The 25,536-nt window shown below is 38.5% G+C and overlaps 1 protein-coding gene across 2 annotated transcripts; it reads right to left on the bottom strand.

Moving 5' to 3' along the window:
- Positions 1 to 1,430: 1,430 nt before the first annotated feature.
- On the bottom strand, positions 1,431 to 23,949 carry PLK4 (polo like kinase 4). 2 transcript variants are annotated; one of them, XM_024211428.3, is made up of 16 exons: positions 23,776 to 23,949; positions 21,565 to 21,660; positions 20,207 to 20,302; positions 19,996 to 20,110; positions 14,406 to 15,438; positions 13,494 to 13,594; positions 11,045 to 11,418; positions 9,930 to 10,034; positions 9,343 to 9,445; positions 8,270 to 8,419; positions 6,463 to 6,593; positions 5,443 to 5,534; positions 4,914 to 5,061; positions 4,129 to 4,266; positions 2,930 to 3,036; positions 1,431 to 1,864 (listed from the first exon to the last, which is right to left on the bottom strand). In XM_024211428.3, exons 1-16 carry the CDS (start codon positions 23,803 to 23,805, stop codon positions 1,765 to 1,767), a joined length of 2,919 nt encoding a protein of 972 aa, XP_024067196.2. In that variant the 5' UTR covers positions 23,806 to 23,949; the 3' UTR covers positions 1,431 to 1,764. The 2 variants fall into 2 exon arrangements, with proteins under 2 accessions (XP_024067196.2, XP_024067197.2); XM_024211429.3 differs by lacking the exons at positions 20,207 to 20,302; positions 21,565 to 21,660; positions 23,776 to 23,949 and having other exon boundaries at positions 19,962 to 20,041.
- Between the last annotated feature and the right edge of the window lie 1,587 nt (positions 23,950 to 25,536).

The following is a 25,536-nucleotide window of genomic DNA, read 5'->3' as shown; positions in this document are numbered from 1 at the left end:
CACCAGTTGAATTAATAGTGTAACTAATTTAATTAATTACAAATTCCACAACCAACAATAATCCTTCCTTATACTGACACTGATCTGAGATATCAAATATACACTTTTCCACAGTGGCAATAGCTAATTTAAGTGTAAGACATTCTTCTCTAACAGCTTTATTATTTGAGATATTACCTGCTTTAGAAAGAGACTTCACTTTAGACACTTTCTGCATTTTCTAGTTACAATGCAGAAAGTGTGACCAGTAGATTCTCTCTGCTCTAAAACATGTAATATTTGAGTATTTATACTTTTTCAAGGATCTTTGACCCTTATTAAAAATAGTGTTGCTGTATTTTTTGCTTATCTGTACTAATTCATTTTGCCTAGGAAGCTAGCTAGAATTAAAATGACACTACAGAAGTATGTTTAGATTTAAAATAAATTAAGCAGAGAAACTTGAGCTCTTTGGTTGACTCCACTTACATAGCTGATTCTTAGACCACACCATCCCAGTACATGATAAAAATTCTTGAAATTTTGTCTGAATTAGGGAAAAAACTACATGTAGCTATACTTTGAACTACAACAGCATTTACAATGTAAAATAACTGGCATAGTACTTACTATGTGGGGAAAAAAATTCTGTAAATCTAAGAATTCACCATAGTACTAGGCCAAATGCAGAGGTGATCTATACCCAAAGGAAGTATAAATTAGACAATGATCATAAGTAGGTGTAACTTGAATTTTTTTCAGCTTCTCAGCATGCAAGTTAGAGGAGGGGAGGGATAGCTCAGTGGTTTGAGCATTGGCCTGCTAAACCCAGAGTTGTGAGTTCAATCCTTGAGGGGGCCACTCAGGGATCTGGGGCAAAATCAGTACTTGGTCCTGCTAGTGAAGGCAGGGGGCTGGACTCAATGACCTTTCAGGGTCCCTTCCAGTTCTATGAGATAGGTATATCTCCATATATTATATTTTATAAGTAGGGTGTGGCCTAATAAGCCTGGCATTTCTACACGATTCTGCTGCACTTTTTCCAGTCCTTATACACCCTTGGATTCAGTGGGCCAAAATCAGAGGTGATGTGCCCAGAGACTTTATTCAGTATCAGAATGTTACAACTAAAGTTGTACCTTTTTACTCTCACACACACACCACACATCAGTGTGCCATCATCTGAGAATGCCCTAGCAATGGTTTAGTTAAATGAACCAAATGATCTGGACAATTACCACTGCATTTATTACTATTTTTTGCTTTTGCAGGGAAATTTCATTAGAAACTGTTGCTACAAAAATATAAAACAAGTATAAAACAATGTATATTTTTACATATATTACTTGTAAGCCACATAAAATACAAGTTATTTACAGGTACAAATATTTCAACAGTGCAAATGCTTTTTCTTTGATTGCCAGCATTGACTGAGCAGTGGGGGGGGGGGGGGAAAAAACAAAAAACTATGTACAATTCTGATTGATTGTTCAGGGATTCTTTACCTGAAAAATCAGTTAGTTTCAGAGATTGCCCAGAATCTATTATGTAGAACAACTTTGTGTCCTCTATCTGAGGAAAGTATTACACATTTGTAAGATGTGTTTCACAAATGACTGGCTAGATGTAATAGCAACACTTTCCTTCCTGCTGTTTAGCAGACATCACTGAGTAGAATTTCTGAACTATAAGAGTTTCTGGTAAGCTGAGTAAATCAGTCATTTTACTTGAATGCCAGCAAGTTATTTATTAAGCCTTCTAGCCCAAAATGTTGCTTTATGTTCGTCAGCGGGGGCCAGCTGGAGTGGTAAACATCACAAGAATTGAAGACAGACAATGCAACTTCTCTTTGATGTATTCTGGTAATTTCTCATTGTCTCCATACCTAGCAAGTGGAGGAAGTTACACAAGTAAGTAGTAGAAGCAATTTCTATGCCCAGAACATCCATATATGATTTCAGCAGATTAAGATAAAGAGTAAAGACATGTTCAAACTTGGGTGCCTAAAGTTAGGAATCTATGGATCCTTAACTTAATGTCAGGAGTTGTGGGTGCTCAGCCTCTCTGAAGTCAAGTCACTTACTGATTTGTCTAAATATGTATTTGGATGCCTTGAGCACCTAAAGTGAATGTGTCTAATTTTTTTTACTTGCAGAATTCTTGTGTTCAGGATTGTAGAGATTATATAATAACTTGATAAAAACAAGAGAAAAGTTGAGCAGCTAACTGCAAATCTAGTATCCAAATGGATATCTTATTGTACACTCCATTGTGTGAAATTCCTAATTTTATTAATTGAACAGCAATAAAACTTATTTGTCATAGTCACTTGAGACTCAAAATAGAACATCTACTGTGTTCAAAGGTCATCTACTGTTTGGGCTGAGGTCATCAGGTCTATACACTTGATGTAGCTTAGCTATTTACTAGGGCATTCCCTCAACTTGTAAATTGTGGACATGTTTTCAGAAAAATGGATATAGTCCTTTTCATTAAAGCTTCCTCTAGTCACCGAGCAAGCAACATAAATAAAATCTCATACTGAAGAGATATGGACAGAACCCATTCCCATCTTATCCAGGGCTGACCGAGGATAAATTTTACTACGTGCTTGCTATTCTTACATTTATTTGATTGCCAAAACACACATGAAGTTACACACATCTGGGTTTTTTTTGGGGGGGGGGGGGTTGGGTTTGTGCTACAACACTAGTAAAGTTTTTATCTACACACTATGGACATAGTACTACACATATAGACCATTTGGGTTTCCATATGATGAAGTTATAGTAAATTTAATTTCCATAACGTGCTAATCAAAGTAAACATTTGTAGGAGTTAAAAAAAATAGTAACTGTGAAAGGTCAACATTAGATATCAACTGAAAAGTTTATCTTGTATTTCCATTTAGTTTGAATGTAATGTATGTGCTTATAGAATTAAGACTCACCTAGTTGTCTGGCCATTTGGAGATGTGTAAGTGATAGAAGAGACACCTGCTTGTGCTACCAACTGGGATCCATCATTGAACTGAACCCACACTGCTCCACTAGTCAACTGACAAGAGATGTGTCCAAAGTTATTACAGCTTGAAAATTTCAAATAATTAAAGTTGCATACCATAACTATTTTAAGAAGTTTATGGTAAAATTTTCAAAAATGCCGAAGTCACCTAGGAGCCCAAGCCCCATTGTCTTTCAAAGGGATTTTTAGGCAGATTTGAAAAATAGGACTTTGGCACTTGTGGAAATTTTACTCTTAAGTTTAGTAGCACGATTTAGCTAAGAATTGTGCAATAAAATTTGTACAAAAACTAATACAAGGTTAGTTTATATGGCTATTGGTTCTACAGTATGTGGTATAATTAGACAAATTACTACACAAATTTACAGACTCATTTAGGACCAGAAGCAGGTCATAAATTCATGTGTGGATTATGCTGTTTTGCAAACTTCAACTTTTTTCCCCCCTTATCTGGCACAAAGACCATAAAGAAACCACATATCCAACAATGCATAGAAAATTCCCTCCTAATTCCTCCTCCAAAGTAGTACCCAACTAATGATGAGTACAAAAGTGACCAATAGCCCTTTAGTTTAACTCATAGTGTCATCCTATTATTTAAAAAGGTTAGTATTAGTGGACTCATCCACTTGTTGGAGAGTTATAACATCTACATGAAGAGAGAATTAACATAACAGAAAGAGACTCTTCTAGAGTGGTATATACAGAATGACCTCTCCAACAGGTGGATGAGTCAACTAATACTAACCTTTTAGAGTTATATCTCTCCACTAGTTCTAGTCTTTTCCATCGTCTCAAATAGATAGTTAATCTGAACTTCAATAAGTAGTACTGGTTAGCTGAACTACTCCACTCAGGTCTTCTCTCAAGGCTAGTTCCCAGTTTCCTCATTCATATTGAACCTCCCCTCTCCATCTTATTGCCCTATCCTGTACTTTCCAATCTATCTGCCTTCAAAAAGTGACCAAAACTGTAGTTTAATGAAACTTACTGTGTACTCCCTGCTTGCAAGTGAAGCCTAAATACATTTTCAAAATTAATCATTTCTTCTAGTTAAAAAAAAATACTTAATTCAAGTCCAAGAAAAACTGGACTTGTCTACTTTATCAGCAATTCACTACTCACCTGAGAAGCCCAACCAACATTTTTCACAAATACAGATTTTAAAAGCTGGGCTGAATTTGGACTACACTCCTTTTGCTGATTGGAGGAGCAGGTTGTTTCAGGAATGGTAGTGGTGAACACAGAGCCTTCATATGATATCTAAAAATAGAACATAGAAATACACAACACTGTTGTCCTTACTAATGATGAGACCATGATCACTTAGTTTTAGCAATAAAAACCTTAGATGTTTATGCTCCTTTATTCCTGGTTAAAATATTTAGTCTCCTATGTACGTCATCTGACCACTTTAATTACTCTACAGCATGCATGGATTACAAACCAGCAATTGATACTTTTCACCCTCTGAACTAAAGGACTGGTAACAGGACCTCTTTTATACCATGAAAGTACTTTGAGAGAGCAGATTCCCCCTTCTACTTAAGCCCAATTTCCCCTTAACTAGAGTCTCCTACTGTCACAACTGCAGTGATTCTCTACTTCATAAACAGGCATCAGAAGTAAGGGTATCAAATTGTGTTCTACTGCTGTTAGGTACTGCATGACATGTCTTTTTCAGATTCCTACAAAACCTAGGTAGAACAAATGAATTGAAGATCAAGTTACAATTTCTTTGCTTGTCAATTTGTATCATAAAACATTTTAATCTAACTGTATTTGTAATCAAATCTGGTAGGTACACAAGTTAAATCCATAAAAATTTACCTTTGTATCTGAAAGTAATTATTGTGTATTTGAATTCTAACTAGACAGCAATCCTCAAGTCTACATACTTGTTTACTTACAGAAGGATTTATGTTGGGAACATGACAAGGAGTAGAGCTCACAGCTATATTTCTATCCGCTGAGGTAGCATCTCTCGCTGCGCAGTTTACATCCACTAAAGTAGAGGGAGGTGCCAAAGCCTTCGGAGATTCAGTGTTGCCTGGCTTCCTGGAAATTAAAAATAGCACAAGAATAAAGGTCTTCGTGAATCTTCTTACTGGGGATAATTGCGTGAAGTGCAGCAGACTTAATCAGGAAACCTGGCTTCTCTTAATTGCAATTGACTGTGTGGCTTCAGACAAGTTACTTAACCTCTGTTGCTCTACTGTCCTATCTGTAAAATTGGGCTGTGTTTATGAAGCACTTTATAGCACCATTCATTGAAGAACTTCAGATTTCATATGCGTTCGCTATCTTTTGATCTAGATTTCTTTAACTCACCTGCATGCAGTCTAATTGTATTTTATACCAAGGAAGGAGAGTCTATTAATCCAGAGATATTTAATGTTTACATACCTAGTTTTGCTACAATTTAAAATAAACTTTTACCTTCCAACAATTATTGGAAAAAAGGGAACACTTTCACTTCTCTTTTCTTCTTCCAAAACAGCACCTTCCAATGCAAGACAAATACGGTGTCCCTAGTTTTGTGAAGAGGAAAAAAAAAAAAAAAATTAGTTTATATTGAGAACATGAAAGTGCTATATAAATATCTGTAACATGGACTATCTAATGTGACGGGTGTGCCTGGTGTTTGCAACAGCCTTGCTAAGACTTACCGGTACAGAGGAAATTGGTTTTGACAAGGCTGCAGCATTTCTGCTGTTAGCAGTATAGAGAGCAGCTCCTAGACACACTGCTGTGCCTTTAGGGGGAGCTCAACTCATTCTCCTTTAGCTCCAAGAGCTCACTCCCATGCACCTACTCCAAAGCCCACTGAAGACCATTAGAATTCTATTGACTTCAATGGACTTTGGATCACACTCTATAGGGGCACTGAAAATGTGCCCCTATAGGGCAAGATTTAAAGTCCATACCACCCCCTCTTTCCCTTCTCACAGGCCAAGGGAGGAGACAGAAGCAGATTCCAGTGTAGGAAACTCACAGTAAAATGAGGTTAGGGAGTGGAAATACACACAGTGGGTGTGTGGTTTTGGTTTATTATTCCCGAGCCCACAGAGAGGTGGTGTGATTATTCCTGTGACTGCTTATTGGGAGACATGGGGCCTGAAAGGTTGGTTGGTAAATGGGTATTCCACTAAGGGCAGATTAGCGGCATTTTTTGCTTAAAACAGATCTCTTTCACATATATGCAAGGCTGCTTTGCAGAAAAAGCAACATAGGCTCTTTTCACAATTATCTTTAATTTACACTGAAAGTTAACTAATCAAATATAGGGATAGCATTACTTTATAAAGTCTGATTGCATTTTAAAAAGTCATAACATTAAAGAGAAAAGTAGGCACCAAAAGGATAGAAGATAGACCTGGAGCCAACCTCGGTGAAAAAGGCTGCAAGTTTAGAGGCGGGCACTTTGCACTCAGAGGTGTCTATACAATAAATATTTACCTCATTTGCATGATCCATATATATTTGTATTTCCTTCTTCAGGCCAATTTCACTTTCTTCTTTCAAAGTGTAGGATTTCCCAGATTTTTCTATCACTCGAGTAATACCTGCTGTCTTGTGTATTTTTGCCCCTATAAAAACAAAGTCTAATCATTTTTTTCTCTAAAATATCAAAAGTTACCAAGTACAGCAAATTACTGCTGCTACATTCTTCAGAAATTGTCAAGAAATAATATATGTAAGACTTGTTGCAAAGAGCAACATATCCATTCCTTTAACTCACTCCAAGATGAACTCTAAACCTAGTAGAAATCAAAAAGCGACTTAAATAGGTCAACTATAATGTTAACATATATTAATGTATTAGTGTATATTCAGTATCAGATATAGTTCCTGTGCAAATGCCATGCATTTTAAAAAAAAACAACCAAAAAAACCAACACAACAAGTATACGTACATGAGATACAGCCCAGGATTTCATAGCACACCACTTCACCTTTAAATTACTACTAAAATATTTATGTTAAGACAGTGTTTCTCAACCAAGGGTACATGTAGCCCTGGGGGTACACAAAGTTCTTCCAGGGGGTACATCAATTCATCTAGATATTTGCCTAGTTTCACAACAGACTACATGAAAAGCACTAGCAAAGTCAGTACAAACTAAAATTTCATACGACTTGTTTATACTTATGTATATACTATAGCAGTATTTCTCTACCTTGGGTTATGATATATTTTACAATTATATGGTAATAATGAGAAAGTGAGCAATTTTTCAGGAATAATATGCTGTGACACGTGTGTTTTTAGGTCTGATTTTGTAAGCAAGTAGTTTTTAAATTAGTTGAAACTTGGGGCACACAAGACAATTCAGCCTACTGAAAGGGGTACAGTAGTCTGGCAAGGTTGAGAACCACTGTGTTAAGATATTCCAACTCAAGACATTAAAATAATGAAATCAAGTATTAGAGGATAGTGCTCTTGTGTTACAACTGTTGAAACAAAAATGAAGAATGTATTCATTATTTGTCTTACTCAATTAAATGAAAGGGGCCACTTAAATACAACAGAACAAGAGCTTGTTCTGCAGAACAGGCACTTCTCAGCAGTGCTACTGAAAAGTGGAGTTCCCTGAATACTGATCTATTTGTGTTCTTACACAATCTTTAAGAAAAAAGTAACTACTACTATTGCTTTGGAAGGGCTAAAATTGACTTCATTGTATTTGAATGCAGCTATGCCTATTTACACCAGAAAAGAATTTGGCCTGAAAGCTTTTCTTTATTTGTAAGTCATTTAGAGACATGGTTGGATTCCTTGCTCTTGAGGTTTCTACTAAAAATGCCACAATTTTTTCTAGATAATGACAGGGAAAATCTAAGAGCAAGCACACTATTCACCCATCTAAAATGAGAAACAATCACAGGTAGGGAGGAAGATGATCCACAAAGAGAGTGACAGCAGTTCAATACCACTCTTGTGGTGCGTGCTCAAAACACTCGATAATTGAATCTGCCAGGAGATAGTGGGTATTGTAACTTAACAGTATTTAAATAGCTTGTGTGCTAGAGTGAAGAACAATTGACAAAATACTAAAATATATACAGTACTTTAAAAAATTCTAATACTCTTTCCTTTTTAAACTTGGAAGCGTTCACAATTTGTTCTTAGGCAAAAAAATTTTGATAAAGCTTGAAGTTACACATGGTTTCTGTTTGATCACCAGGATTTCAGTACAATTTTGCTAACAAGGTTTAATCGTTGCAGTAAAAAGGTAAAGATATTGTCCATATGAATACATACCATCATAAAAACAAACTTCAACATCTGCAATAGGTGAATTCTCCATCAACATGCACTTAGCATATCTTGTATAGAAGGTAACTTTTGGTGTTTTGGATCTTACCAACTGTACAAATTTGGCTGCATACTGGTACTTTTTCCAGTACTTTTCTAAAAGAAGAAGATTTAAAACTCTTTTAATTGATTAATTCAGAAGGAAAATATATACGTATTTATAAATTATAATGAATTATTTTTAATTTGTGAGATCTGTCACTGTCTAGCTGTTACTAACTGAAAATGGGGAAAGTCAACTTTCAAGAACTTACCTGGTAGTATTTTACAGAGCTATTTAAGTGTTTTACCCTAACAATTTTTTTTTTTTTTTTTTAAAGTTAGGCCAGTACAGGACATTCATATCCATGTGAAATATATTGTTTCTGTAGATTCATATATTAATATCATTCAAAGCATATGCTAATGATTTCTTTAAGTTAGGAAGCGATGGACACATTTTATGAATATTTTCAAGATGGTTTTGGTAAAGTCAGTGAATGATCTTTAAAGCAAAAAGTAGGCTGCTGTACTAACCATTCAGTGAACTACATTACTCAATTGTTATATATAGAGAAGTACTGTGTTAAATGCTTTAATAATCACTCAGACTCAAACTATGGCCACAAAGAAGTAGAGGTTAGGTTGCCGGCTTTGAAGATTATTTGGAAACCCCTCCCTCAAGTTTAAGTAGTCTGAATACCAGACTCCAAAAAGACTAAAAAAGCTTCAATCTTACCCATCCCCATATGGTGTAATGTAGGCAAATAAGTGATTCCTTATAAGGAAGTCATTAAATGAAGACCAGTACCCTACCTCACAGCGTTATGAAGTCTCATTACATTTCCAAGGAGAAAAAAGTAGTCAGTTTCAATTAGAGCTCTAGTTTTTGTCTTGCTCCTAAATGAATAGGCATTTTCTCCATTGTATTCAACATAAAGTATTTAAAAGCTAGTACTCATTCCAACCATGCACAAAGTTTTTTAAAAACCACACTTTTAATCTACTTAAAAAAAAAAAAAAAAAAAACTTTACTCTACCTGGCAAGTTGTCAAAGTTGTATATAACAACATCTTCAGGAGGAGAGGGAGGACCATCATCAAGAAGGAAGCCTCTTCCTTCATTTGGATGATAAACTGTGATCTAACAAAAGCCCCCAAAAATCTTACAGTTATATTGCTATACAGTATATCACAATATTCTTTATCTGAAAGCTGTGGATGGAAGTTACACAATGCAAGGCTTAACTACCATATTCCTCTGTCTAAGCAATTTTAATTTACTTTGGCAGGTTTCAGCTAAAAGTTTAGCCAGTTTTATATCTAAAACCAAAATCAAAGGTTTCTATTTTCTTTAAAAACAGAAACAAATCAGTCTGCTACTCGCATTTCAAAGGCTGCACTACCCAAGAAGAAAATATCTGCAGTTTCGCACCCATCCTTGATGCAAAATATTCAACTGCTATCTAAAGGATAAAAAGTGTTCTAAACAAACTGATACTCAAATTAAGGTTAATATAGCTAAAGGCTATTGCTTTTATTTGTGATATACTGAACAGTTTAATACTATAGTCACTTGATATTTATAATAAATGGAAATGATCAATTCAAGTTAAATTACTACTCACCACACTTCCATCACAAGATATTCTGAGAACTTCTTTCACAAGCTCTTGGGAATGGAGTTCTTTTAGAAACTCCATACACACTTCTCCTGCATCTAAAATACTCACCTAAAACCCACACAAAATAAAAGCCAGGTTAAAATTTAATTTCTTGCTCAAATGACACTATACATTTTTTTCCCCACAAATGTTTCAGAAAAGTATTTGTTTCCTCCCACTCCATGTTTATGGCAAATTCATAATAAAAATGAACAATGGTATTACAAAGATCAAGCAGCTGATTTTGTGCTCCCTGAAGTAACTTGTACATGTAATGCTATTACTTAGGACAATTCTAATGCTTGTTCAGCATGAACAAAGAGTTATATAGCCAAGTGTGTGGCTTCCTGAAGTGACCAATCAGAAATTAGGAGGTAGACCAGCCCTAAAACCTTTTCAAATACTAGGGTAAGGGAGGAGAAAGAACAGATGGAGGATGAAGGGGGAAAAAAGCAGTAAGAGAAACAAAGGAAAAAAGAGACAAGAATGAGAAAAAAACAAATTGAGATAAGCAGGGACTGAAAGAACTTTATTTTTAGAGATGGAGAGAAAAAAAGAAAGCAACGAGGAAAAGAGGTCAAGAGTGTTTGTGAGAGGGAGCAAGACTATTATCTTCAATTCCAATTAAGATACATAGCTTAAAAGGAAATGTTCATGTTTTATATTGCTACCACGTGCACACAATATTTTAATTTGGTCACATTAATGTTCAAAACAAGACCTGTAAAGTTAAAGTGTGCATTTTTCAAATACTTAGAAAAACGTGTCTATTTTTAATATATCTAGTTTGTGTCAGGCTGTAGTTTTCTTTTACTTGTAAACTCAGAATGATACTACACTAACATTTGTGCAAAAAATCAGTAATGGCATTAGATTATATGAAGACTGAAGTTTACCATACTAATGAAGACTGAGATTTACTATGCCATACTAATCTTTGATTTCTTTTAATGTACATCTTAGAAAGCATGTGAGCACACCTGTTTTACTGAGCAATTGCATAAAAGAAAAGGATCTCCATTTTCACTATACTTAATCCATAAATATATATTTTTATAATTTCAAAAAACAAAACATACCACTGCATTTTTTGTTTTTTGTCTGATTGATTTTAGCCTGTGAGCATTCAGAGGAGATACAATACTTCGCAGTGTAGGTTTCTGATGTCCTAATAGTTCTTTGTCCCTGATTTTTCCTTGTTCTGAAGTTGGATAGAGACCAAATGCAGATGCTGGTTGAGCTTTGTCAGATTTACATTGAAGTCCAGAGGTATATTTCTTTGTACTGATCTCATTTATAGAATGTGCAATGTCAATGGGGGCATTGGGATTTTTTTTATCTTTTAAGCCATTCCAGGCATTTCTTGATATTTCTTGCTGCACACCTAGATGGTATCGGAAACCTCCATTTGTGTTATCAGTACTGATGTGATCCAGAGGCTCTCTCAGCTGAGCTGAAAAATAGCATAAGTGTGTTCAGGTTAGAGGTTTAAGAAATTCATTACTTTGGAAGATTTTTCTCAGTTCTTAAGGGGAAGTGGGATAGAAAGGAAAGAACTATTTCATGGTCTTTAAAAAAAAAATTCAAAAGTAACTAAAATTTAAAAAATAAAACTAAGTAACTGAAGAAGAAAGGTTGGTTAGCCCTCAATATTGAGTAACATTTCTAGGCTGTGAAATCCGTGTGTCATTTAGTTTATTCCAAAATAAAATGACTCTCAAATTTGAAAGATATGTATTGAACTCCAATACAATTTAAAATAAATTCCACTATGTGACTAATGTGTCAATCACTGCCTTTTAAATATAGTGGGTGCAGAGTACCTTAACTGAAACAGCATTTCTGAATAATTTGTTTCCAAATTATTCCACTACTAGTACACTTCTAAATATTTATTTAATTTAAAACAGGAATCAAACTTGATCTCCCTCGGTGGAAAGAAATATTGTTAATTTACCACTCAGGTAATGTATGTAGTACTATTAAAAGGACTAGCGAGTTTTACTGAAATTACAATATAGCAAACTCTTGATAGAATAAAAACCACTTCTCAAATGCACTTTTAAAGAAGTGTTTTCTATTTTAGCTATAAACCAGACAGAAATAGAATATTTGAATATGCTACTGCCATAAATAAAAAACACTATTTACAATATTCTGCTTTTTTTGTGTCATATGTCAGCAAAAGGGTAGATTAGAAATTTAGATTACACTCGTAGGTGTGAATAGTTATGCTATATTTTCCCACCTTCAACTAGGGGAACAGATTGCTTTTATATTTGATTTGGCCATGACTGTTACTTTATATTTGATTAAATGAGGCCAATATTTAATTGGCCTCATCTCTCTCCTTCACCCAAACAATGAATGCATCCTTTCTGCCATGGGATAGAAGCAATGCAAAAAGAATAAAAGAGTTGAGGAGAGAGAGCAAGCAGAGATAGCTAGGTTATATGAGGAATAGGGTAATTCCAAGTATACATCATATGGTTACAATTCCCCCAGGGGAAAGAGAGTCTGGCAATATCAAACAAAGAAAAATCAGTGGTTTTGTGTTATTTAAACCTCTTGGTTAAATTACATCTTTATTATGTACAGTTTGCATATATGATGTAATATAATGCATGGCAAAGAACTCCTCCTTCCCTTCTGTGTCTTTTGTATTTCTCTCCACCCTCCCTTCTGCAGCTCTAATCATCATCTGTCTTTCATACTCTACACTCGTACACAAAACATTTTTATGTTATTCAAAGAATGACATCTCAGTATCTCCAAAATAGTGAAGTTAGGGTAAAAATATTCAAAAGCACCAGAGTCCAATTTTCAAAAGTGACAGGCATTCAGGAACTTAAATCCCATTGGAAAAAGTCAGTGGGACTTAAGTGCTTTTGAAAATTTTACCCTTCACACTTCAAATCATCGTTTAAATAGGCACAAAGTTGTTCTGCTTCTGGTCAGCACTGAACAATGAGGAAGGACTATAAAATTCTGTACTATAATCTTCTTGTTGGTACTAGTTTTTATTAGTAAAATAAATGAAAAAAATCAGAAAGTTAATGATGGTAGCCAAAGGAGAGGATGACCTCATTTCAGAGTGCTATACAATTTGACTATCAAGCTTCACTTATGATACTGCAGGCCACTATTCTTGTACCATTTACTATCCTCTTAGTTCATAATGTGTTTATCTGCAAAGAAAAACATTTAAATATTGAAGGGACACATCATAATAATTCGTTATTTTAAGTACCCTCCCATGTTTCCTCCAGGAAGCCAGACTGCGCCCCCTGGCCCATGGAACCAAACACTATTTAATGTCCAATTTCTTTTGTAATATTAGCAGTACATCCCATTGTACTGGATTATTTCACCACACAATTAGATTTGTCCTTTTGTCACAAATAAGGAAATATAAATTTATAAGACAAGTAAGTAATTACATGCCTGGGGCAAGTAACAGCATTTCTTTAGTTTGTATAGGTCATGCAAACTTGACAATTAAAAAAACAATATTCTGTAAATTCATACCGTTTGTCTGTATGCTTCCAAGCCACTGCTGCATTGTTTCAGTCTGGGACTTCTGTTCTAATAAACCAATACTGGGCTTCATTGGACAGAGATAATTTGAGCTAAATACACAAATATTTGTAAGTATTTCCATAACAATAAACATGAATATTTATTGGCTATTGATCCTAAAGCTAAATAAATTTGTACAAAGGGGCTCTTTTACTGAATGAGTAGTACAGCTTTTGTGAAATAAAAGTGACATCCATAAACAAGATTATACTGTATGTTTGTATAACATAAAAGTAATACTATTCCAGATGCAGAGACAGTAACAGAACATGTTTGCGGGGGCTAAGAGAATCATGTAGAACTTTGGAGACTCCAGATAACATGGGACAGGTGCACCAGGCAAATATAGCAAAAAAGCAAATATTATTTCCATGAATATAGTCTAAAATAGATATATTGGTTTATAGTTATACTATTAGTTAATTGAAGTTTGACAAATTCAAGCCAGCCAGGGCTCTCATCAATTAGGACCTGGAACTTGCACATGCAGAGGACAATGGCTACTGGTGAAGCATTGCATTTGGGGCTTTCTTCCCCCACCCCTCTGCAGCCCCCAGACAGCTATACTGGCAGAAGCCACATCCTCCTCCTATTTGGCATCTAAGCCCCGCTTGCAGAGACTTTCAGCAGTCAAGACTTGCTCCTCCCCTCATGATGGGACCCTGCAGTTTTCACCAGGGACATATAGGAGGGGAACTCATTTTTGAAACACTAATAGAAAATGCATTTGTGATGACTGAAATTTAAATATATATTTTTTTCTACTATAGCTTATTCCATAACATTATGCATTTAACAAGATAGATAGTTCTTCTAGATTTTATCTTAAAACTGCCAATTCTAAATCAGACTGATTCTTACTGTGTTTGGTCTTTCACAGGTGGAGATGTGTGCTTTTCAAAAGAACCAGAACTACAGGAAGTCTTATCCTTAAATATAGGGGGAATATCACCATAGCTGTTTACAGGTGAAAATCTTTCTGTATTTTCCATCACTCCTACTCCGGTCGTTGAAAGCAGTTCTATGGAATGGCATCTCTCCACAGTGTTTGATATTCCTTGACTCTGACTGCGAGATGCGCCAGACCTATCAGAAGAATGGGCCCTCCGAAGATAACGTGAATGTGGCCTCTCTTCAGTAAGTTGCATTGTTCTTCCCCTACCACTTATGCCAGTTTCTTTTCCCTGAATTCCCCAGTGATTATAAGAACTGCTTCCATCCACAGATGAAATGTCACTGGAATTCTTCTTTTTAGGAAATACAGTCATTTTATTTGGGAGTGGCTGACCAACCAAGAGCCTTTTCTTTTCCTTCAAGCAACCACTTACACTGACACTGGAAGAGCCAGTAAAGGCTGTAGAGATTGTGGCATTTCCACTGTCCATTGAATCCTCCACGGTTCCTGAATCTTTACTTCGTGCCGAGTTATATCTGGACATAAAAGGATGATCCAGTACAGATGAAAGACTTAAACGATCTGCTGGGTTTTTGCGAAGTAACCGGTGTACAAGGTCTTGAGCTTCCCCTGACAAAAAAGTTGGCATTTCATAATCTGCTAATACTACTTTATTCAATGTGTTCTTGACTGTGTCAGTGTCAAAAGGTGGTTTCCCAATAAGAAGAGTATAGAACATACACCCCAAAGACCACACATCAGATTCAAGTCCATGTGCACTCCGTGTGGCTATTTCTGGAGAAATGTAATTAGGAGTTCCACACATTGTGTAATGCTTTTCATGAGGCATTTTCAATTGCGTTGCTAGTCCAAAATCAGCAATCTTGATGTTCATATTACTGGTGAGTAGAAGGTTAGAAAGGGTGAGGTCCCGATGTAATATTCCATGAGAATGAAGATACAACATCCCTGTGATAATCTGATGCATAAAGTGTCGCGCTGTTAGAACACAAAATATAAAATCTGGTTTTAGTAGAATATTTGAAACAGTATCAAAACATGACTTTTTAAGTATCTTCTTATCTGCCCCAATCTGACCCATTTATTAAAATCAAATTACTACTAAAAATGTGTAATGTAACTGTCATTATATTAAAGAGATTACAGGGGAGATTATTTGCTGTTACCATACTGCTTAGCTGCCTCACCAAGACTGTGTTTCTAAGGCAAATCCATGAAACATGGAAATGGCGCTTGTAATCCAGTAATCAAATCTGTTTCTTTGCCACTGTGCAAAACCACACTGAATCAAGAACTTGAGTACAAATTGAAAATATTTAAAACTGGCCCTAGATGCTTTGACAACTTGTTAACATGGGGCAGTGATTTTATTTTTGAACACCCTAGAACAGTGGCTTTTAAACTGTGGTCCGCGGACCGCTGGGGGTCTACAGGCTATGTCTAATGGGTCTGCAAAAGGTTGTTGTTACCATAGAACGGTGGTTTTCAGCCTGTGGTCCATGGGGCTTCGCAGACTATGTCTAAAATTTCCTAACAGGTCAAACAACTCCATTTGAAAAAGTTTAGGGGTCCGCAAATAAAAAAAAAAAGTTGAAAAAAAATCACTGCCCTAGAAGTTAGTATATAAAGCAGATACCTAAAACCCATTTGTTTTGTGTGCTGTATAGGTTATATATACACAAGAGACCAGGTATTTGGACACAGTGTAACAGATCACTAACAAGCTGGCACAGAGGTCAACAATGTTGAAAACACAAATAATTTTGAGCAGTCCCTTCTCCCACTAAACTAATTCAAAAGTTACAATTAGAAACTGTTTTCCCTACCACAATAGGTAAAGCAATCATGCAACAGAGAAGAGCAAGAGCGTAGTCTAGAACAAGAGGGTAAATGCCTTAAGGCTTCACACAGACTGAAATAGTGTCCTGTACCATTGCTTCAGGATTATGGCTATGGCAGGAAGCACTGTTTGATGAGGCAAATGACCATTAACCCCTCTTCATCCCATACACATTACAACATAAACATAACATTTCTTCTCACTTCCTTTCAAATACCAATCCTTACTACAGCTCAAGGAATTCACCCTTCCTAATTGTGTACATGATGCACTCTTGGCAAAGTGCCTGAAGCACATAGGAAAAAAAAGTTACAAGTTATTCTAAAATACAGTAAAGTCATCTCTACAAGGCAGCCTTCTGTCCTGAAACCACTCAGAAGTATTCCCAAGTGTACTGTGTACAAGTCAGCTTCATCATTTGACCACCTCTAAATTCAGTCAATATGACTCTACATGACAACATAAGAGCAGGATCTTATTCAACAAATCCTTATGACTTAGTGAGAATAAGAAGTTTGTACCACCCTCAATGCCTGTTGGCAGTGCAGAGCCAACACAACTAGAAGAGGAATTATATTCACTTGTATTTCGTTAATGAATTGTTTACAAGTTCCAATCAGTTGCACCTGTGCAATCCCACTGGAGACAGTGGTGTTACCTTCAGACTAGAACTGCATTTTAAATTTGGTAGTCATCCCTAGGGATGTACTGTATTCTTCAGTGCTTCTGCCTCCCAGCTGGAGTGCAATTAAAGACATATTGGTTGGAAAGCAACACCAACTACCATCTTTCAAATTGCAGAAGCTAGTCTACTGGCCAACTCCCTTATTCCCCTCCCCCACCTGCTCCCAACATATTCAGTCTCCTTTTTCTACTCTTTAGGAGTTTGGAGAGGGAGGAGTGAATTGTACTGGTAAAAGTCACCATTCCACAGAAAAGACTACTGTGTGTCTAGCAGACAGTATTTTTTAAATAACTTTTCCCAAATTGGTTAAAGCACGCCGCTTTGCAGCTTCCTGTTCTATCACTGAATTCTGGCTCCTGAGTCTGTTATGGGGATGATATCTATAAGGGATGATGCAAAGCTTTAACAGGTGAAGGACAATTAATTGCACTTACAGGTATTTTGGTGCTTTAAAAAAAAAAAAATCCCCTAACGTACAGAAATATCTGTCCTGAACCACTATTCAACAGACCAACAAAAATCAGTTGTTTGACGTGTATATCTACTTGACAAGGAACAAATATCTGCACTGTAAAAATTATAAACAAAAGAAATAGTATTTTTCAGTTCACCTCATACAAGTACTGTAAGGCAAGCTCTATCGTGAAAGTGTAACTTACAAATATATATTTTTTTGTTACATAACTGCACTCAAAAACAAAATGTAAAACTGTATAGCCTACAAGTCCACTCAGTCCTACTTCTTGTTCAGCCAATTGTTAAGACAAACAAGTTTGTTTACATTTACGGGAGATACTGCTGCCTGCTTCTTATTTACAATGTCACCTGAAAATGAAAATAGGCATCCGCATGGCACTTTTGTAGCTGGTGTTGCAAGGTATTTATGATATGCTAAACATCCGTATGCCCCTTCATGCTTCAGCCACCATTCCAGAGGACATACTTCCATGCTGATGATGCTCGTTAAAAAAATAATGCCTTAATTAAATTTGTAACTGAACTCCTTGGGGGAGAATTGTATGTTTCCTGTTCTGTTTTACCCGCATTCTGCCATATATTTCATGTTATGGCAGTCTCAGATGATGACCCAGCACATGTTCGTTTTAAGAACATTTTACAGCAGATTTGACAAAACGCAAAGAAGATACCAATGTGAGTTTTTTAAAAAATAGCTACAGCCTTCGACCCAAGGTTTAAGAATCTGAAGTGCCATCCAAAATCTGAGGGGGGAACGAGGTGTGGAGCATGCTTTCAGAAGTCTTAAAAGAGCAACACTCAGATGCGGAAACTACAGAACCCAAACCATCAAAAAAGAAAATCAACCTTCTGCTGGTGACATCTGACTCAGATGTTGAAAATGAACATGCGTCGGTCTGCTCTGCTTTAGATTGTTATCAAGCAGAATCCATCATCAGGGTGGTTGAAGCATGAAGGGACATCTGAATCTTTAACACATCTGGCACGTAAATATCTTGCGATGCCGGCTACAACCATGCCATGCAATTTCAGGTGACATTGTAAACAAGAAGCGGGCAGCATTATCTCCTGCAAATTGCGACCAAACTAATATGTCTGAGCGATTGTCTGAAGTAGCACTGAGTGGACTTGTGGGCTATAAGGTTTTACATTGTTTTATTTTTGAGTGCAGTTTCTTTTTTGTACATAATTATACATTTGTAAGTTCAACTTTATCATGAAAGAGATTGCATTACAATACTTGTATTAGTATTTTTCAGTTCACCTATTTCTTTTGTTTTTTACAGTGCAAATATTTGTAATCAAAAATATAAAGCGAGAACTGTACATGTTTTCTGTGTTGTAATCGAAATCAATATATTTGAAAAATGTAGAAAACACCCAAAAATATTTAAATAAATAGTATTCTATTTTTTTTAATCACGCAACAGGCCTAGTTCCTGTTGTATGGAAATGCAACTCAGATGTAATACCAGAGGCGCAAATCTGTGGAGTAAGAATGTGCCAATTTTACATAGTCATATTTCAGACTAGAACTGTAATTTAACAAAGGTTACACCTTAATGTTAAAAGGGAAGATCTACCTCGGCATCACTGAAGACCAGTTTTTAATATTTGATTTCTAGTAGCACACGGACTTATAAGAAGGGATGCAAGAAATCGGTTTCCCAGAGAAAAACATGGAATTTTCATTTTTACAAACAATCTTCAGTTTTTACATTTTGTGAAAAAATAAAAATATATTAACTATTAACTTAATTTTGCTGGAAGTACCAATGTCACTTATTCAATGCACACAACCTCCCGCTCTTGTGACTGATTTTTTAATTTAAAATTACAGTGGAACCCCTTTTTATCCGATCTAATTGGGACCAGGGCCAGAATGGATAATCAAAAATTGGGATAATCAGGAGAATTGGCAAAGAGCTTTCTATCCCTTATTTTGAGATGTGGTGGGGGGTGCTCGGGTAGTCGGCCCCACGCAGTGGGGGCTGATCACTGGAGCCACAGCCACTGTCAGCCCCAGGCAGCTGGTGGTTGGTTAACATGGAGATCCGAATAATGGAGGCTTGGATTAACGGGATTCTACTGTATATCAATAAAACATTGTGTTCTACTGATAACTATATATATTGTGGCTAAGGAAACTAAAGTTCAGCATTTCATTTTAATCACAGAAAAACATGAATTTTTATGTTTTTTTTTTTTAAATCAGAGAATTTTGGATTTTTTAATCACAGAAAACTAGGATCCCTGCTTATAGGTCATAATTGTTGTTATTCTATTATGCTATCATTCTTGTCCCAAACAGGACTAACAAGAAAACAAAGAAACTATGTATCAAATATATATGCAATTGTAGCAAAGTCTTTCAAGTACTACTAGATTTAGAACTACATAGAATTGCTCCAAGGGAAAGCAATGATAGTGAAACATTTTTAAAAGGGACTTTTATCTATCAAAATTAAATGCCTGTTTAATGATAAAAAAAATACTAACTAAAAATGTCACTATATGAAAGAATCCAACCCACTTTCTTCTTCAGAGAAAGGCTTCATTCTGTTCTTTAGATATCTGCTCATTTCTCCATTGTGACACATCTCTAGTATCAGGTACACGTAGTTGCTATCTTCAAAATAATTATAAAGCTAGAACATAAAAACAGAATAAAAATAGTTAGAATACTTTTACAATGAAGAGAGCAGAATTTTAAGGTAGTGTACAAAGTGTAAGGTTATTCTTACCTCAAGTATAGAAGGATGTTTTAATTGACAATGTATCTTCACCTCATTTTGAACTCTCTGTACCATTCCAGCTTTGTGCATGGCCTTTTTGTCTATCTGAAAAGGGACCAGAGAAGTAGTTTCAAGACACATTTTAAGATAAATCCCACAATTCAGTGAATGTTGTGAATGCTACCATCAGACTTTACTTGTGTTGACTATATATTGCATAGTACAAGTTGTTTTGTAACCCTACAGATACCCAAGTTCTTTCTACATTTAACTTTTTTTTAAATCAGTCTATCTGCACTTTGAGTTTAAAATCACAATATTGTGCACTTAATACCTTGTTCTTAGTAGTAAACACACAGAGGTTTGGAATAATATTTGATTGTTAAACAAGCAGTTATGCATGCAAATCTAGAAGAACTGAAAAAAGGAGACACTAATAAAACAGATAAGAAATATTTAGGCATGTTTAATGTGGTAAAATTGACTACATATTGCTTATAAATATTCCATTTCAATGAAACCTGAAAATATAATCTTGTGAAGACAAACCTATACAGCATGTATTAATTCTAGCAAAAGTTTGTAAATATGAATAAGTAAAGTTTATAAAATACAAACTGATATTTTGATAAACTATAAGCCAGCCTTCCAAGACAATCAAGATTAACCAGCCCAGGCACAAAATCGGTTTACCCACAATTACCACAAAGAGGATAATAATGAAAAATCTAATTTTTCTTTTTTAGCAGATGAAAGTAAATTTCTTGTCCACAGGTCAGTGGAATTTTGCAAACCTACTGTAAGCTCAGATCCTAATCCTGCAAACTACTCTGTGTGAGCTGAACCCCCTGCACTCATTTGGAACCTCACTGACGTCAGGATCAGGCTCTTAGAATACAAATTCTGAAGCAGGAACTGTGGGCCAGATCCTCAGATTATAAATTATCCTCCTGTAAATTATCCTAGCTCCGTTGAAATCCATGATAATTTACACAGGCTGAGGATAAACCCCATCTTTTATGTGTTTCTACTGCACTTGGCATGAAGAAGACCCAGTCAGATTGGGATCTCTGGGCATCAACCCTATATATCTATCTATATCTATCTCAACTTTGCAACATGCAATTCAATCACTAGCTCTTAGCCACAAAATCTAATGCAGAGCATTAGATATGCAACCAAAAGCAAAGTTGGGCAAGGGAGGAGAAGATACCAGCAGTGAGAGGCAATATTCTCTCAGCAGTATGCATAGCTATAGTAAGACAGGAATGTGCTGAGGTGACTCATCCGTCAGTGGTTGCACCTGTGCAAGGCACATTGGCACACGTGCATTCTCCAGCCCTGTATGGGGCAGTAGTAACACTTACCATTTTGATGGCCACTTCCAGGCCAGTTTTTAGGGATATTGCCCTGTAGACCCCGGCGAAGGAGCCCTTCCCCAGAAGGTTCCCCACCTTGAAATCCTGAAAAAGAGAGAGAGAGAGACCACCACAGTTAGTCTTCCATCACTGTGCAGGGTGGCCCTCTTCCAGGGGTACTGGAACAATTTTTATAGTGGGGGTGCTGAAAGCCATTCAATCAAACTGTAAATCATGTATATGATGGAAACCACTTCAAGCCAGGGGGTGGTGCAGCACACACACCCCCGCACCCCTAGTTCCAACACCTACGCCCTCTTCCCGGCCGGGAGGAGTAGGGGACTGGCGCCAGGAGCGTACCTGGATAGAGCGCTCCCCGGCCCGGCTGCGAGACATGCCGGCAGAGGCAACGCGGCTGGGCGTGGGGGCCAGAAGGAGACTCAGCAGCCACTCCGGCATCTTCCCCGTAGCTTGCACTCTAACACAGTGGCCAGAGGGGAGCAGTAACCGCGGCGCCGGAGCCGGGCAGCCTTCCCGCCGGCTCTCCCGCGCCTGGGGGAGTAGAAGGGGGAACAACGGCCGCCAGCTCCCGCTGCCATAGCAGCGGCGGCAGAGTCACTTCCCGTCGTCCTGCCATCCTAAGCGGCCGCAAAGAGATGCTCCCCCCCGGGGCCCGTCACAGCCCCCGCACAGAAGACTCGCTTCCCTTTGGGAGTGCTCCGCCCCTCAAGCGGGCACTAGGGGCCCTGAGCACCAGTGACTACTAGGATCCCGTGGGACAATTGAAGCGAGATGGCAACAGATGTGCACGGCAGGGAGAAAGCGAAAGGTCACACTCGGAGGGCTGTGGCCAAGCTGTTTGCTCCGATAAGTTCCCTTGTAAACGGTGACGCATAGAAGCCTTCCCTGTCCCTGCAGTACGTAGGGAGACCAACCTGGAGCTCTGCAACCACCCTCCAGCGAGAACAACCTCTTGTCAGCTCGGGACGCTCAGCGATGGCACACGGACAACACCCTGTACCCTAAAGGGCTGAGCCCAACTCCAACAGCTGGAAATAGTATAGGCGGATCCCAACCACCTTTTCACTTCCTAGGGGTCTAACCTAACAATGTCCCTTCATCACCACAGTTGATCGGGATACAACACAATTAAAGGGACAATCTTGCTAACTAGTCCCCTGGCTCAGTGTTACTCTCAGGGCAGACTAGCCTTAGTATAAAATATTTATCTCTTCCGTGTACTTCCTGTCACTTGTATGTGAACAATGAGGTAGTATTAGTATTGAGTGGGATGTATGGTATTATAGAGGACCCATCGCTAGCAAGAGAAGACTGTCACCAGACAATGTATTTGTTATAGTCTCTGGCCCTAATCTGCAATGTACTGCTACATCGACCTCGAGCTTCCAACACGACGACTCTCCAGTCCAGACAAAACTCCGGTTGACCACAACCAGAATCATATACATGTTCTGTCTCCTGAGTCATGACATGAGTAGCGGCTTCCAGTACAGACTGGTAGCAGAGTAACTTCAAAATACGCCAAAATCTTGGTCTTGGCCTTCTCCTTGATGTACCAAAGAATATACCATGGAGTGGCCAGAGACCGCAGCGACAGGTGCTTCTGAAACGCATGCAGTTAACAGTGGCGTAACAAGTGTCTGCTGCACTGCAGCCAGCTGGCCACGGGGCTTGCGGTCATTGGGAGACAGAAGCTGCAGAATTCATGCGGGGTCTGGACAGCAGAGCAATCAAGCGAACACGCCCAGAGGCAGTAGAAACCATCTGCCTGGTAGTTTGGTCTGAGATCAGGTTGCACCAGAAATACTAGGCTGGGGGAGAGAGCAGGGGTTCCCTAGGAGCAGACGGTGCTATTGAATTCACACTTGCCACCTGCCAGGGTTCAGGCTGCCAGGAGGTGGTGGGCACGACCGGGGGAAAGGCCACCCTATCCGTGTCCTCCTCCCCAGTCGCGCTTACTGCGCCGGGGCGCCCCCTGGGAAGGTTTAAGCCCTGAGCCAGCACAACACTGCCGGGGGAGGAATTCACTCCCCTCGCGGGGGATGGGAGAGGCACCACCCCAGCAGGTAGCAGGAGGGGGCGGGGCTGCTGCTCCAAGCTTCCCGTCCCGGAGGAATTGGTCGGGTCCTGCCCCTGTCCGCTCAGGAGAATGGTGGGGTCTCGGCCCCACCCCCACGCGGGGGATGGTCGGGTCCGCACCTCTATCTTCTCGCCGATGCAGGTCGCCATGGTGCTGGCCGGCCGCTCCTCCCGCGTCCTCTCTATGATTTCCCCTCCGAAGCGCGGCTGCGGCGCCCCATTATGGCCGCGTCCTCAGCCCGCCGTGCCCCAGGCCGCTCCTGTCCCGCTCCAGGGCCCGGCGGGAACCTCCCTTCCTCCACACCACCATTTTGAAAAATCGCGCCGTTAACCCTCCTAGAGCGAGGTTGCGGCTGACGTAATCACGCTCGCTCGGAAGCGCCAGTAGCTCCATGTTGCGAATAATAGAGATGGCGCATGCGCAGTTGGCTGATTACTCATGCCCGAAATAAACAAATGTGTGATTGCTGCGCATGTGCGAAATGGAACGCAGACCCATCCCGGGCGGCCTGGCCCCATCTGCAGGCTGCTGCTGGAAATGCAGCGAAGAACGTTTAATTGGATGCAGCCACACTCCTGAGTTTGTGAGGGCTCCTTCCACGCAGTATTATTAGAGCCTGGTGTACTTGACCTGGTAAGTTTAGATCCTGAGTCATTCAGATCCGAATCTGAACTCTCCCAAAGTTGGGGAGTAGGAGGAGGAATTCATATCCTTGATTACAGTGTGGCCCTTTCCCTAATAACAAAGGACAAATTATTATTACTCACTCATTAGTAATTACTACTGCAGGCTGGTCCCCGACTGTGGAATGAACTTCTCAAAGGAACTAAGAACTATCCCGAACCCAGTAGTGCCTCTCTCACAAATTAATCGTGAGTCATGGGCTTTTGGAGCCTGCAGGGACCGCTCTCCCAATGACTGAAAAGGTCATATATATTCCCACAGTTTTAGGGCTGCCCAGGATGTAGCAACAGGAGTAACCTGTGAACGTCGAAGGAGCTGAAACAGCCACTGACCGTGAGCAGCAGCCTGTAGTGTCCCTGCTCTTGGAACAGTACCGGCCAGGTCCCGACTCTCGGTCAGGTTTTGAGAAGTGCAAGCCCCGGGACTAGGGGTTTGGGAAGTACAATCCCGAAGCAACTGGGATTTGGGGAAGTGTTCCCAGGCCCGGGGCCCCGTAGGGGGAGGGAGTGGGAAGATTCAGGGAGTGTTGCTTCTTGCAAAGGCTAAACTAATGCCATATTGTTTTCACTGTGATATTACTTATATGAGTGGTTGATATCTGTTGTTGAATAGAAACACTCATAAATCATTTTTGGAATACTATAGTTACTTTCAACACTTACTTTTTGTAATATTTAATTGAAGGAGATTAGACTGCTCCCTAAGGCTGCCGTTACTGATTAGGTGCACCTTAGTTAACATCGATACTTTGTGAATGACATCTGTTCTTTGCTCATATGTACAGTAATGACAGAACATATTTCACTTTTCCTGTTGCTTGTAATACCTACTTTTCTCTAAAATCCCCTCTCCTGACATATTCCTTTGCACCCTGTTCAGCTACATTCAGAAAACAGAGTTAATGTAAAGTTTGTTAATATGTATGTGTACCTCATCAACCCTAAAAAGTGTTATAAATTCTATATGCAAGTGGATCATGATGCATTAATTAGGTCAGTAGTTCTCAAACTATTTATTATCCAGCCCTTCTTTTATCAAGGGAAATAAACGAGGAAGGGAGAGAGTCACAACAGTAATAGGAAATAGATGGGTTTCAGAGTAGCAGCCGTGTTAGTCTGTATCCGCAAAAAGAACAGGAGTACTTGTGGCACCTTAGAGACTAACAAATTTATTAGAGCATAAGCTTTCGTGGGCTA

The sequence above is a fragment of the Terrapene carolina genome, unplaced genomic scaffold, assembly GCF_002925995.2.
Source record: "Terrapene carolina triunguis isolate 2854851 unplaced genomic scaffold, T_m_triunguis-2.0 Scaffold66, whole genome shotgun sequence".
In the NCBI taxonomy this organism is placed as follows: Eukaryota; Metazoa; Chordata; order Testudines; family Emydidae; genus Terrapene; species Terrapene triunguis.
This window is presented reverse-complemented; position numbering and strand designations above follow the sequence as displayed.

Excerpts from the sequence above, each read along its gene's own strand:
- PLK4 (XM_024211428.3), bottom strand. The coding sequence starts at position 23,805 with ATGGCGACCTGCATCGGCGAGAAGATAGAG. Across the intron at positions 13,595-14,405 it reads CCTGTGAAAGACCAAACACA|CTCAAATTATCTCTGTCCAA; the intron begins GTAAGAATCAGT and ends TTGTGTATTTAG. Across the intron at positions 3,037-4,128 it reads ATGTTGGTTGGGCTTCTCAG|TTGACTAGTGGAGCAGTGTG; the intron begins GTGAGTAGTGAA and ends ATCTCTTGTCAG.